The sequence below is a fragment of the Gymnoscopelus microlampas genome (genome assembly GCF_963454915.1).
Source record: "Gymnoscopelus microlampas genome assembly, chromosome: 7".
Taxonomy (NCBI): Eukaryota; Metazoa; Chordata; class Actinopteri; order Myctophiformes; family Myctophidae; genus Gymnoscopelus; species Gymnoscopelus microlampas.
Window position 1 is genome coordinate 50,997,692 of NC_139944.1, and position 15,156 is coordinate 51,012,847.

At 42.4% G+C, this 15,156-nt stretch overlaps 2 protein-coding genes across 4 annotated transcripts in view; both read right to left on the reverse strand.

Annotated features, from left to right (window-relative positions):
* LOC311048147 (uncharacterized protein) overlaps positions 1-6,725 on the reverse strand; it is a 31,389-nt gene extending 24,664 nt beyond the window's left edge. For 2 of the 3 annotated variants that reach the window (XM_084061212.1, XM_084061210.1), the window contains exon 1: positions 5,178-5,261. In XM_084061212.1, coding sequence (XP_083917338.1) covers positions 5,178-5,238 — 61 coding nt within the window. In that variant the 5' untranslated portion in view covers positions 5,239-5,261. Of the gene's footprint in view, positions 1-5,177; positions 5,262-6,594 lie in introns of those variants that run through there. The other variant, XM_084061211.1, reaches the window with a different exon arrangement.
* A 5,133-nt stretch (positions 6,726-11,858) lies between these two features.
* Positions 11,859-12,869, reverse strand: LOC311048624 (free fatty acid receptor 2-like; the record flags this gene model as incomplete). Its single annotated transcript, XM_084061888.1, has 1 exon — positions 11,859-12,869. The coding sequence occupies one exon, from the start codon at positions 12,867-12,869 to the stop codon at positions 11,859-11,861; it is 1,011 nt and encodes a 336-aa protein (XP_083918014.1).
* Between the last annotated feature and the right edge of the window lie 2,287 nt (positions 12,870-15,156).

The window sequence follows — 15,156 nt, forward strand, 5'->3', positions numbered from 1 at the left end:
AGGCGTGTCCACATAAAAACATAATTTTAACAATTTCTGTACACTTTTTTGAAATAAATCTTCCTCCAGGTATAACCATAATACCTGATGATCATGTTTGGGGGGGGGGGGGGGGGGGGGGTCACTGAAAATCACGGCACCCTGTCTTTAAAATTGCCACGGGGGGTCAACCGAAGGCGGGCGGACGGACGGACGTGTGTCTCATCTCATTCAAACACCAGCTGTAAGCCGGACGATTTTCTCTGAAAGCAAATATAAATGAACACTACGCGTTATTTGACCTACTGTACCGATATATCATAATTGCTTTGTCCTGCTTTTGTCTAAACGGAGAAGTCCAACTAAACCATGGGACAACCTCCAGGATATATTGACTATGTTATCAGTTGAAAATGATGATCATAAAGTCGTATTACTTCACAGAGGGACAATGTGGTGAGTAGCCTATTGGATCATTATCACTATTATGGGTTAGGGTTAATAATATATTATCACTAATATATTGCTCATTGGAAGCAGAATCACATGATGGCTGTTGTACGTACCATGCTAAAGGCACACACTGTTTAGTTCAGGTATAACCTTGTGCTTACAGTATGTCCTGTAAGCCCTCTGCTGATTTCTCTAATGATTGAAGCATGTGTGTATTGTGTGACATGTTCATGTGTTTGTTGTTGAAAAGTGAACATCAAGCCATATGTTTAACATCATACTAGTAGCCTACTGTTGATGTGTGTGGAGAGAGTTGTAACAGCAACTTTTTCACACCTTTTAACAGACTGATCTCCTGACACCATTCCTCTTATAGTCAACGAACAATATGGACCTGACCTGTGTCCAATGTAGCAACCCTGGTGGCACTAGAGCTATGATTGGATATTTTAAAATGGACACACACACACACACACACACACACACACACACACACACACACACACACACACACACACACACACACACACACACACACACACACACACACACACACACACACACACACACACACACACACACACACACACACACACCTCCATGATTGAATGCATAAAAATGCTTCTATGAAAATAGTCCTACTTGACATTAAATGAATCACAAGCTTCATAATTCTATCATAATGCAGTGATGTTGCAAGGTTTTCAATGTAAAGGGTGGTCTTTTAGATGGGTCCCAGGAACATTTTATAAGTCCCACAAAAATTCACACCCCCACAAATACGTGGTGCCCGGTGCTTGGACCCGTTCGGTGCCCCCCCGGGACGGACGGACGGGGGGGGGTTCAGTGTGGACCTGCTCCTGCTTCTCAAGACCGATACCGATAATACAAATATATATACACTAGAGTTTCGGGGGGCTACGCCCCCCTCAACCCCAGCCGCGCACGGGGCCCAGCGTGGCCGTGTGTATATTGGGGGACCCAAATCGCCGGAGTGAAACTGTGGAAAAGTTTTTTTGAAAAAGGAAAAAATTTGAAGAAATAATATTTGTTATGTTTCAGGGGGTCCACAGGGGGTCCGCGGACCCCCTGATGGTCCACTGACCCCCTGTGGAGTGTTGGGACGCGCGGGGACACCCCTGGAACATTGCGGACCATTTCGGTATTTTTTTTTTTTCATGAAGGTGGTTGCTTGTTTCTGGCGCAGGCTGTGCAAACCTGGCAACCCAGCGCATGCTGCCGCACGTTTAAGTGGCGTAGCGTCATGAGGGTCAGTGGGGCCGTGGCTCGGTCAGTGAAGACCCTGTAGTGCGGATGATATGTGGCATAGAGGGGCAGATTGTAAATCCACAGAGGAAACATCCGTGGGCTACCATTGGTTCAGCGATGTGTGCGGTCGCCCTGCGGCCCCTCCTCCTCCACCAATGTGCAGTATTGAGAGCCCTGACGTCACAACAATTGGAGCGATGGGCACTGCACTGTGGTTGGTTAGGGTACACCTAGGGCCCAGGTAGAACCCAGTTAAAGCCTGCATGGGCAAACCCAGTTAGGACCCGCCTTGGTCCCACATAAACATGGCTAGTTGGGGCCCACCTAAGGGCCAGGTAGAAGCTACTTATAGCCTGCATGGGCATCGCAGTTGGGACTGAAGTGGATGCCGCTGACATTGCTGACATGGGGTCCATATGGTTTAGCCCACCTTGAAACCATATGGGAACTACGCTGGCATGCTGGCTGTAATGCAAACGCTGCATCATACCTGCAGTGTGTAGTTTGATGTTGTGTGTGTAGCAGATATACCTGCAGTGTGTAGATCAATGTCCATAGGAAAGTCAATGCCCAGCAGTTTTTTTTTTCCCCAGCAGAGTTTCTAGTGTCTCTGTGTCTCTCTGGAAGAGGTTGCACATGAACTCTGCAGCCGCACTGAGGCGCTCCAACACAAACACTCTGACATTAAGCTGCTTCACACAACAAACATCAGCACCACGCTGCTGTTTGTCCAAAAGACACAATATCTCCTCTCGCACCGACGTCATGTGTTCATTTATCGACAGCCGTACAGACTCCTTTTGACACATTTTACGTCGTTTATCCAGCTCTCACTGACTCTCCACATCGGGCTGTTATTTTGCTGCGATCAAGTCAACGATGTGAGAGATTAGCTATCACAGACGGACGGACAGGGGGTGAAACATAGTCTTGCGCCATGCCTTTCGGCCTGGCGGAGACAATAAAAAAACGAAAGTAAAGGAAATGGCCATTTCTGCAACAGAAGTAGTCAATAAACTATGCTATGAAAACATGGGCCACATTGGCAAAGAATGTAAGAAAGAGGCAATCATGTAGAAAATAGCCGATCTCCAAGCTTACAAAGCCTGTCAACGTGAGGCGTTTCGAGCTTGTAGATCGGCTATTTTCACAATATTTACTTGTGGAACGGAGTCAAACAGAATGGGGGGGTCCCAGATCAAGTACGTGTATTTGGGGGGGGGGGGGGGGGGGGGGGGGCGGCGTGAAAGGGTTGATAAACACTGCTCTAATCGGAGCGAAATTATCTGAAATTACTACATGACCATAATGCAGCCTAACATGCGTTGCACGGGGCGGTCCTGCCATTACGTTAGTTACTGTAGTTGCTGTGGAGCTACATAGTTCTCCAGAAGACACACACAAACATACACCATCTACAATGGACGAACTGAGCAGCAATATAGACATTCACCACACGAACGTGCATTGTTGACAAAGTGATTGCACAGCCGCTGCAGGCATGACAACCAGGTTAGCGTTAGCGACATGGCAGCTATCACAGCGCCCTGTCCGTCGTGCTGCAACTGCCTGTGATGGCTACAGCAGTAACAGCAAGCTGTCTGCGATGCCATTGTCTGGAGACTGCTCTTAGCGTGACACGACCAATGAGAGTGAGCGCTGTAGTTGTTGCTAAGATACGGTGGCGTCTCTGCCCCATAGCTTGTAGATCTCTCACACATGATTGGCGTAGGCTGCGTTGCCAGGTCTGACTTAAATGTATATGAATCTGTAGTATTAGCACACCTTATGGTAAGATATACTAGTAGTGGGCAACAGGTGGATTTAACATAGCTTTGACCAATAGAATACATTTAATCATAGAACCTTTTAATCATTATTATTATTTTATTTTGTATTATTTATGAATGTAGAATTTCTTTTTACTATTTATTGTGTAGCAATAAAAGACTGAAAACACTGGCTTACAGTGAAATTATTGGCAACTAAAGAAATAGGAATTCAAGAAATAATGAAGACAAATACTGACAATGTCTATGAACATTGGCTTGCAGTTATTGCAAATAGCCAAAATGCAATTATAATAATATTAGGCTCGTCATTGAGAAAGGAAAATAAAGTTGTCTTTTTGAGGAGAAGTGGAACCGTATAAGTCACTTTAAGTTTAGCATGAGGGAGAGGGTCTACCCTCTTCAAGGAATTACTTGATATGATATCTCTAGGCTACAGAAAACATTCAGTTGGCTATTAAACATACACAAGACACAGACGATAGACAACCGGTTACTTACAGCTGCCATTAATTAGTGCTTTTGATTGCCTTTGTGGTCAAATCAGGGTCAAATGCATAGGCCAGGGGTCCTCAACAGGCGGACCGCGGTCCGTTTCCGGACCGCGGGGCACCTCTCTGTGGACCCTGGGAAAATTATAATTAAAAAAAAAAAAAAAAACATTTTTTTTTTTTTTTTTTTTTTTTTTTAAATAACTATAACCCTAACCCTAAAACCGAATTAAAGTAAGAAAAAACGGGGGGGAAAGTACCCGAATCCGCCCAAATCCGCGAAAAAATCGCGCGCGCGTGCATGTGCGGACCCTAGCCTTATTCAAAAACGGATTTGTGGACCTTCAAGATTTGTTGTTGAGGACCCCTGGCATAGGCTCAACGAGCCATTGTTAACCTGCTAATGTTACACAGCTGATTGGCAACATGCGTTAAACGCATCCACCACATCACTCTGATCTCTGAAGCAAGTTGGAGAACACTCTAAAATGGGGGTTTTACTTTGGCTTGTCAATTTAAGATGACAATAGCAACAAAGGTTAGTAGTAGACCTGTATGTATGATGATCAGTTATTATTCCAGACAGTGGTCTATCCAAGACGTTTTAACACGTTTGAGACCAGGTCTCAACCAGCTCCTCATGCCGTCTCACTCTCTCTCTCTCTCTGTGTGTGTAGCCTAGCCTAGTGTGTGTGTGTGTGTGTGTGTGTGTGTGTGTGCGTGGGGAGGGGAGGGGCTGTGCTGCTGCTGCTGCTACAACAACGTGTACGAGTCTCCACACAACGTCTAACCGAGTTATACTTCTCCAGTACAACGGTGTCTAACCGAGAGTTATACTTCTCCAAACAACGGTGTCTAACCGAGAGTTATACTTCTCCAAACAACGGTGTCTAACCGAGAGAGTCCATGCAGATCACAGCTGACAAATATTATATATTATCGGAGCTATTATTAATGTTATCGGTTTTATCGGGATGACGTCATCATTCCTGATATCGGTCCAATAATTATCGGGCCGATACTTATCGTGCACTACTAATTTTACCGTAAATTATTTTTATATTTTTCTCTGTTGTTGGTGATAAATGTTGTGCGTCCCATGGACGCCACGACGGTGTCATGAATGCGTCTTTTCACAATATTGTGCGTCACTGACGCAGGACGCAGGCCTATGAGCATCTCTGTAATGTATTACCTGCTGATGAGCTGCTGGTCTGAATCCCACTCTGCTGTCGTTTCCACCATTTGGAAAACATTGTAGCCAACTGGAAACACCCTAAATGAACATGACATTAATGTAAACCACCAACAGTATCATCATTACCTTTATTTAAACTCCGAGTACAATGAGAGGCAGCCAAGGTAACAATACAGTCAAAACACAACACTCTAGATTAAAGGAGAGTGCCGGTCTGTTTCATTTGTGCTTTATGCTGAAAGTATATTTGTGTTCATTGTATTCAGCACTGATTCTGAAGGAGATTGAGGAAACCTGTGTTACATGTGCACCTGTGTGAGCACCAAGATTTCATGTAGTGAGTACATTCTGAGATATGTGAGCCAATCATTTCATATTAATGTACCAAATGTTTACTGTTCTTTGTAAAGTAACTATGTGATTTTGTTTGTTTTCTTTTATTCTTTTGTTTAACAGAGGAGTTATCACTACAGTTATTTGTGCATTTAAGTTCTGAAGTTAGTTAGTCTGGTGACCAAAGTCTGTGAAAGGCCAAGAACTGGAGAACTGTGACCAAGGCCTGTGGTCAAGGACTGTGTCCTATGAGAATTGTGAGACAGACCATTGTAATATTTGTGTTTGTTTTCTTCTTTTATTTTGTCAACACTGAACCAGATTGGAAACTCTAAAAATCTTTAATATTGCTCTCACCATCGGAGAGTAATCAGATAATAAATAACCCACATAAATGCAGTCTTGTGTCTGGTGTCATCTATATCACTAGGTCACATATATATAATTGTAGTGGAGTAAAAGCACAATATTTGCCTCTGAGATGTAGTGGAGTAGAAGTAAAAGTACTGAATATTGGAAATACTCCAGTAAAGTAAAAAAAATACCTCAAAATTGTACTTAAGTACAGTACTTGACTGAGTAAATGTACTTAGTTACTTTACACCACTGCAGACAAGAAAGATGTCATGTCAAATTAAAATGTGTTGAAGGAATGAGAAAAGAACACGCTTTTATGCTCATGAAAATAAAACGCCAATTTGCATAGAGATTACATTGAAAATAAAAGCTGATTAATTGTTAAACTTTTCTTGGTGTGAAGGGGCTTTACTGTCATTAAATAGCCTACAGTGTCGAGTGGAAACAGTGTGTCGTTACTTTATTAAGTCACGGTCGGTTAATAACTTCCTCATTTAAAAACACTTTCACTTTCAACATTTACTTAAACAAATATATTATTATCCGAGGCTGTACAATTATAAAAATACAGAATGTTGCATTTCCAAACATGATAGATAACAGTGTATAAGTAAGAACATTAATAAATAACATCTCAAAGTTTGGAGTGTGTGTGTGTGTGTGTGTGTGTGTGTGTGTGTGTGTGTGTGTGTGTGTGTGTGTGTGCGTGTGTGGTGCGACTCACCAATGCTTCTCCGATTCAATGGCCCAATACTAAAACATATTTTGAGCAGCAACTTGTTCAATTTCTTAGTCAGATATATTTCTGTTGACAAAGTGGAACTTCTTTCCTCTAAAGTCTGACACAAACAATAAATGGACGTGACTGGCGTCTCTGCAGGAACACAAGAATGTACTACGGCGCAGTGTTGCCAGATTTTGCGAGAGAAATAAGGTAAGCAAATAAGCAAAACGAGCCCAAAAGAAGCGACTGTCACGTGAGCATCGGATATTTGAAGATAGCAGATCTACAAGCTCACACGTCGCGAAGCGACACGTTGTGAGCTTGTAGATCTGCCATTAAAAAAAATCATGAAAGAAAGTGAAACATTTTGAATGTCTTTGGAACATTTTAACAACACCAATCTGTTTCAGGGTCACAACATACTTTTAGATGGGGTCCGTGGACATTAATACTGTACATTAATTTTGGGGTCCTTGACTGGAAAATATTTGAGAACCTGGTTTAAATAATAATAACAAATGTTATAAACAAGTCTAGATAAGCAACTACACTTTAGAAATAAGCCCAAAACAACCTACCAATATGTACAATAATAAATATTTACAACTACCAATATTCAATTACAACTACCAATATTTACAAGCAACTTTACAGAAAAACAAGCCCAAAGCCGCTTATAATAAGCAGACATGTCAACCCTGGCCCCTGGAACCCAGAGCCATAAAGAGAGTTATGACACTAGCGTTGACTCCCATTGTAAGAATGGAATGCGGAAGTGCTCTGTCCATGTCAATGAGATAGTTCCAATGTTTGGAACTATAGCCCATAGGTGCCCGCATTGCGGCGAGATCAAAGTGTGACGTTACTCTCCTTTCTACACTATGCTGGAACACAAATACGCCCCCACGGCCGTCTTGAGTGACAGCTATGTGTCCAAACACGCTCTGCACTCTGTCCTGTGTGTTTGCTATAGAGACACACGGGCGGAAACGGAAGGCCTACAAATTCACGCCCACTTTTGAGATAGCGCCGCTACTCGAGGTCCGTTAGAACGACGAACTGCAGCTCTCAATGCATTCCCTATGAGAGGATATGAGAATTAGCCTACTTTTAAAATTATCCTGCATTAACTGGAGACGATATTGATTTAAATAAAAACATGTTTCCAAATGTATGGAGTGTCTTTGTAAACATATCTTCTTGTTTTCTTAATAGTTGATTTGTTTCACATTTAATTTGCCACTTTAACGAGTTACCCATAATGTTAACACAGCAGAGGGTAGACGGCAGACAGACAAGTTGTCGCATTTCAGGGACATCACTGTCTTTACGAGCTCCGAGCGCCGACCAGTGGTGTACCCACACTGTAGAGGCAGGACAGGCGGTCGCCTGCCCAACTAAGATCTCGCCTCCCCTAAAAAAAACAAATAACCCGAAAATGTGTCAGTGCGTGCTTAATGTCCTCAAAGTCACGCACCCAACAAGCTTTGAACTGAGCAGATTGGACCTTCTGTTCCAGAGATAATGACCAAAACATATTGAAAACGTCCACTTTCACCAGTTTTCTGGGTATTGAAAACCTCAAGGGATGCGTCCGTGACGTATATACCATGCGACCACTTAAAGTCTAGATCTCCGATGCTAGCGGTTTTGACATACTGATGGAGTATATTATAGTATATTGTGGGTAGTATATCGAGATGACAGATATGGGACAAAGGACAAATCAAACAAATGGGACACTTTATTAGAACACCAAAAAAGTCACTACAGCCTCAGTAGTTAACCAATGAAATGACGGTATTTTACAATGCCTCTCATAAAGATTGCATTGAGAGCTGCAGTTCATCTTTCTAACGGACCCCGCGTAGCAGCGCTGTCTCAAAAGTGGGCGTGAATTTGTAGGCCTTCCGTTTCCGCCCGTCTGTCTCTATAGACGGGTTTCATGTTTGTAAACATTGAGAGGATATGACCGCGCAGAGGAGGGGGTAAGCCAACTAAGCCTATAGAGGGCGCCATTACCCGCAGCAGCTCTGGTCAAATGTCCATTCATAAAAGAAATGATCTTCACCGGGTTTAATGAAAGTAGATTAAATTATGCAGTTTGTAATACCTTGTTTACTCAATAAAAATGATTTGTTGGAAGTTGGATCTGTTTGTATATAATAGCAGCATTATGCCTATTATGCCTATAATAGCAGAATTATGGCTAGCTAACTCCCGAATATAACAACAGAGTGAACGGCGCAACAATTCGTTTCCCCCGAGCATGCGCAGATTGCGCATTCTGCTCTGTGATGACGTCGCGCGGAAATCCGTCTATGGAACAGGCAGGTTAGGGCACGTCATAACACCTCATGTAGGTTATGAGGTGTTCCTGCTCTCCTTATATGTGAGGGGGCCGTGTGTTTTTCGATAACCTTTTATCAGTCATTGATATTTCTTATTGTATTTAATTATTTATTTTCCAAAAACAATATATTTATATTTATACAAAAATACAAGTAATAAAAGTAATTGAAAATATAGCTGCAAGCAGCGATAATACGGGGCCAGTGAGAGAGAGACAGACAGACATGGAAACTGGAGAGAGAGAGAGAGAGAGAGAGAGAGAGAGAGAGAGAGAGAGAGAGAGAGAGAGATGGAAACTGGAGAGAGAGAGAGAGAGAGAGAGAGAGAGAGAGAGAGAGAGAGAGAGAGAGCCATGGAAACGGAATAGATTGAAGAGAGACATGGAAATGGAATAGATTGATGAGAGAGAGAGAGATGGAAACAGAATGGATAGATTGGACATCTCAACCTATTGCCATTAACAGGAATCGAACTCTCAACCTTCGGACTAGGATAAGGATAATTCCTTTTAACAGGTCGTTCATGAAAGTCCTTGTGGTCTTGTTTCCAATGAGAACCTGTGAGCAATTAGGGGTTAAGAGTCTTGCTCAGGGACAAATTTCATTTCATCGACGCATATGCTGGGATGGCCTGGAATCGAACCTGGGGCAACCAGGGCCTCTGGTTCCCTAGGCGTGCTCACTAACCACCCAGCTATGGCCGCCCCATGATAGGCTAATAGGCTGCAACACTACCTATAGTGCTATAGCTTTGTCCAGGCTGATGTTGTCTGTTGAAGATCATAAACTCTTGCCTTCTGTCATGAACCAAGCCAACACTAAGATCACTCGTTCACAAACCATTTACCAATAGAGAAATTGTATGTCTCCTCGCTACCGAAAACAGTGAAAGCAGCCGATCTACAAGCTCAGAAACACGTTGCTATCTGAAAAGTTTTGAGATTGTAGATCGGCTATTTTCAGAATGAAGTATGTCATACATTGAGAAATCGTACTCTCAAATAAGCATTTCAGGTTATCTTTACCATTTCCACATGTATTCATTGATACAGTCATGTTGTTTGCAATTCAACTTAAATTAAGTCTGCATCAAGTGAGGCTTGAACTGGCGACCTTGAGATTGTGAGGCACTCATTTAAGGGAGACGCCATTGGACCAACAGACAAGGAACTATGAAAAAGGAGATTACACAGATGATACAGTTTCACGCAAATAGCTGAAAAATCCTGGGTTTAAGTGTTTTTCAAACTGCTCAAAATTGCGGACAATCTACGGGCGGAGCTTACTGGTCAAAGCGATAGATGTGTTCCTCATGAGTCAAGGCACATGTGTAAGCAAGTTTCACGACTTTCGGCCAAACGAGGCATGACTTATGCCTGTTTAAAGTCTGCCTTTTCAAAAAATTGCTATAGCGCCCCCTTTTGGCCAATTGGAGTAAGATTGGTTTCAGTGATATTTGGAATGACCCTGTACATTTCTGCAAAGTTTCAAAGAAATGTGAGTCTGCATGTATGTTTTAGGCACAGATGAATAATGTTCATAAAACTGTAATAGTTAAAATCTATCTCCTCCTGGGATTTTTGAGCAATCTGCACGAAACGTTTAACACTTGAACTTTGGACCTCTGCCTACAAAAATTTCCAACGGATTTTCCATAAGGGAAAAAATGCAGAAGTTATGAGCCAATGGCTGTTTTTCATATAATTCAAAATGGTGGGCGATCTAAAGGTCAGAGGTCAAAAGTCAGACCACGAAAGTTGTCGGGCATGAAGAGACGCATGTGTGTATCGAAGTTTCATGGTTGTAGGTCAAACAGGGCATGAGTTGTACCTGTTCAAAGTTGGCACTTTCAATTGAGTGCTATAGCGCCACCCTTTGACGAATGAGTGTGAGAATTATTTCTTGGTAGTTTTTCATGAGCATCTACCATATGGCCGAGTTTCGTAAAAAGCGCATGCACGGTTAAGCCAGAACTGGCAAAAACAAGTATTTTTCAAACTGCTCAAAATTGCGGAAAATCTAAGGGCGGAGCTTAATGGTCAAATCGATACGTGTGTTCCTCATGAGTCAAGGCACATGTGTAAGCAAGTTTCACGACTTTCGGCCAAACGAGGCATGACTTATGCCTGTTTAAAGTCTGCCTTTTCAAAAAATTGCTATAGCGCCCCCTTTTGGCCAATTGGAGTAAGATTGGTTTCAGTGATATTTGGAATGACCCTGTACATTTCTGCAAAGTTTCAAAGAAATGTGAGTCTGCATGTATGTTTTAGGCACAGATGAATAATGTTCATAAAACTGTAATAGTTAAAATCTATCTCCTCCTGGGATTTTTGAGCAATCTGCACGAAACGTTTCACACTTGAACTTTGGACCTCTGCCTACAAAAATTTCCAACGGATTTTCCATAAGTGAAAAAATGCAAAAGTTAGGAGCCAATGACTGTTTTTCATATAATTCAAAATGGTGGGAGATCTAAAGGTCAGAGGTCAAAAGTCAGAGGGTGAAAGTTGTTCAGCATGAGGAGACGCATATGTGTATCCAAGTTTCATGGCTCTAGGTCAAACAGGGCATGAGTTGTACCTGTTCAAAGTTGGCACTTTCAATTGAGTGCTATAGCGCCACCTTTTGACGAAAGATTGTGAGAATTATTTTTTTATCGTTTTTCATGACCATCTACCATATGGCCGAGTTTCGTAAAAAGCGACTGCACGGTTCAGCCAGAACTGCGAAAAGTGGCAGAAGAAGAAGTGACAGAATACTGCCAATAACAATACGGTTCCAGAGCAGAGCTCTGGCCCCGTAATGATTAATGTACCATAAACAATTGCGTGAACACAGGTTTGAAGCAAGTCTGAAAACGTTCTTTATACACACAATACAGGTGGAACAATGAGCAGGCCTAATAGCAGTAGACTAACAGGTAGCCGACATGTCATTTGAGCTTTCTGCATTCTGCGTTGCATGGTGATGTCCTGAGCCGGACAGCCAGGGGCAGTGCAGAACCTTGGGACAACACCGCAGCCTCTCCAGTCTCCCTGACAGCTTCTGTAGAAGGACTCCAAATGCTCTTCTGAGTTCAGTGGAGGAGAAGTAGATGACAAAAGGGTCCAGGCAGGCATTGAAGGTGCTAGTAAGGAGGGCAAGCTCACGCCATGGGGGGTTGTTCCAATGTGCAAACCCCACAGCATGAGACAGGTTGTATGGAGCGAAACAGATGATGAACTCCACCAGCGTCGCCAAAGCCAGGCCAATTGCTCTGGAGCGCTTCTTGGTGTCGATGTTGGACCTTCGGGAAAGTATTAGGACAAAGCTGATGTAGCAGAAGCTGCATATGAGAAATGGCACACAAAACAACACCAGGAAGATTTCCAGTCGCACAGGCAACAATACATCAAGCTGCTGTTGTGAAAACCCTTTATAACAAACCTGCTTGATCAAATCTGTTTGATCAATGGTGCGGTTGGACTGAGAGCCTGCATCCATGATGTAAATTAGACTGCCATGTGTGAAAATTAGGACCACAAAGAATAAACTAGCCAGCACTGCGTACAAAGGCAGTTTACGTTGCTTGTACTTGACAGGGAAGGCTACTGCGAGGTAACGGTCAACACTGATTGCAGTTAGAGTCAAGATGCTGTTGTAAATGGTGCCAAAGAACACAAATCGGGACAGTGGACATAGGAATCTTGGCATGTTCCACTCCATGTTGTCTACCGCCTCGTGGATTTTGAAGGGCAGGACGGAGAGGAAGAGGAGGTCAGAGATGATCAGGTTTAGGAGCAGGATGTCAATGGGCTTGGCTTTCTGTCTCACCTTCCTGAAGAAGATGCAGAAGGCAAAGACATTGGCTGGGAAGCCCATCACAAAGGTGATGTTGTAGACCGACAGCACAAGGCTTCTGCGGATGTCAGCTCTCAGTAGCATTCTGAAGAGAAGGATGGAAACAACATCAGCATTACGTTTATGTTCAAATGAAAATCAAATGACAGCGGTGGTTGTAAGAAGTACTAAGATTTCTTACTTAAATCTTCCTTATCTTCATATAATTAACATCTTCCTTATATATAATTAAGGAGTCTTCAACGATTTACAGGCCAAGGACCCTTTGTCTATTTGTATTAGACTGGATCTGTGGATCTGGATCCACAACTTCAAATTGTAAAATCAACAGGAAAGTTGACATTTTTATTTAAAAAACAAACAGTACTGGGTTGTGTGCTGTTTTATACTGTCAGAAGCTTTGCTTGTGTCTGTTTACAGGCTAAAATAATGACTTTGAGAGCTGTTTCACCGTACAATGTTCAATTAGGAGCATATTTTGAATTATCAATTTCTAATCAATGGAGCATTTATTTTAATCTTTTTATCATGGCAAGGTAACTACACAAGCCAAACCTGTACCAAAGTGTCATGGTCCTTTAAATATATAGAATAGTGGGCTGGGGTTTTGTATTAATAATTAAAATCTGCAAAGTAACCAAACTAAAGTTTTCAAATAATTAGTAAAAGTATAAAGTAAAAGTAAAACTGCATACCGGTACCTCAAAGTAGTACTTGAGTAAATGTTCTTAGTTACTTTCCGCCACACATTTATGACATTTTATTGTTTTATTTTCTGTTATCTATCAATCCATCAATCTACTTCAAGGAAGATTTTAAAAGCCTAGCACTTAAAACGCAGCTCATTACAGAAGCAGAAGTGAGTCGTGGCTCAGTTTCAAAGGTGAGACATACAGCGAGTGACCAGTGGTGGACAAAGTACTCAACCTCAGTACTTGAGTCAAAGTATAGATACTAGAAAGAAAATAGAATATACCTGTACATACAGACAAATATAGTAATAGTATCACAGTAATAGTCTTAGTAACATAACTGATAATAGTAGCAACATCTGCAGTAATACTCATAGCATATCTCAAGTCATTTTCTTTTTACATTTCCAAAACCTTTATCATTAAGAATGCGCACAGAATTAAGAGTTATAGGTGAAAAGGGATGACAATACATAATACATACCTCAGGCTGCCCAAGTAAGTCCCTAAATAGCCTGCAGCTAGTCCAGAATGCCACTGCGCGCATACTGACAGGAACCAGAAGAAGAGATCATATCACTCCTTCACTGGCCTCTCTGCACTGGCTCCCGGTTAAATACAGAATAGAGTTTAAGGTTCTCCTCCTCACATACAAGGCTCTCAATGGACAGGCACCAGTGTATCTCTAAGAACTCATCGAGCCTTATAAACCTAGCCTGGTAAACCCTCCCTCCAGAAATCTAATTTTCATTTGATTTCAGGAGTTAAATCAAATGAAAATTAGATTTCTGGAGGGAGGGTTTACCAGGCTATTATAAACCAGCCAGAACATCATTGTGTCCACAGTATCTCCTCTCGTCCTCTCTCTTCTCGTCCTCCCTTTTGGTTGTGTGGGTTTGTGTCCCACTGGTGCGATTGTAATTTACACTGTACGGATTCACGCTCTAGTAAGGCCTGCCACTAATTCTACTCCCGGGGACCTGCTCCCCGGAGTTTCTTTTATCTCCCACGTCGCAGTTCCATGGACTGTCACTACGGACCCCCAGCTGCAGATCAAGAGTGTGACTGCGGACCGGGCCTCTCCATGGAGCACGACCGTGGATTCCTACTACATTACACTATACACACATTATCTTAACATTCTTATACCATTATATACTGTATACACATTATTGTTGTACTATATTATATTATCATATACTATCTTACACTATTATACTTGCTACTATTGTTATTGTTACTACTTGTATCTCTCTCTGTCTCTCCTCTGTCTGTCTGTCTCTCCCTCTCTCTCTCTTCTTTCCCCCAGACACGGTCGAGGCAGAAGGCCCCTACCCTAGAGCCTAGGGTCTGCCTGACGTTTCTTTCAGTTAAGGGGGAGTTTTTCGTTGCCACTGTCGCAACATTGCTTGCTCAGGGTGGGACTGTCGGGTCTCCTCTACATGTAAAGTGTCTTGAGACAACTTGTTGTGATTTGACACTTTAATAAAATTGAATTGAATTGAATTGAAAACGTGCAAGGCACCAACCTGCTTATCAGGAGCAGTTAGGGGTTAAATGTCTTGGTCAATGACACCTTTACACTAACCAGGGGAGGCCGGGGACCGAAACCAGGAACCTTATGTTTCAAGCGGCCGCTTTAGCTCCTGAGCAACCACCACACCAGTAAACAATTACAA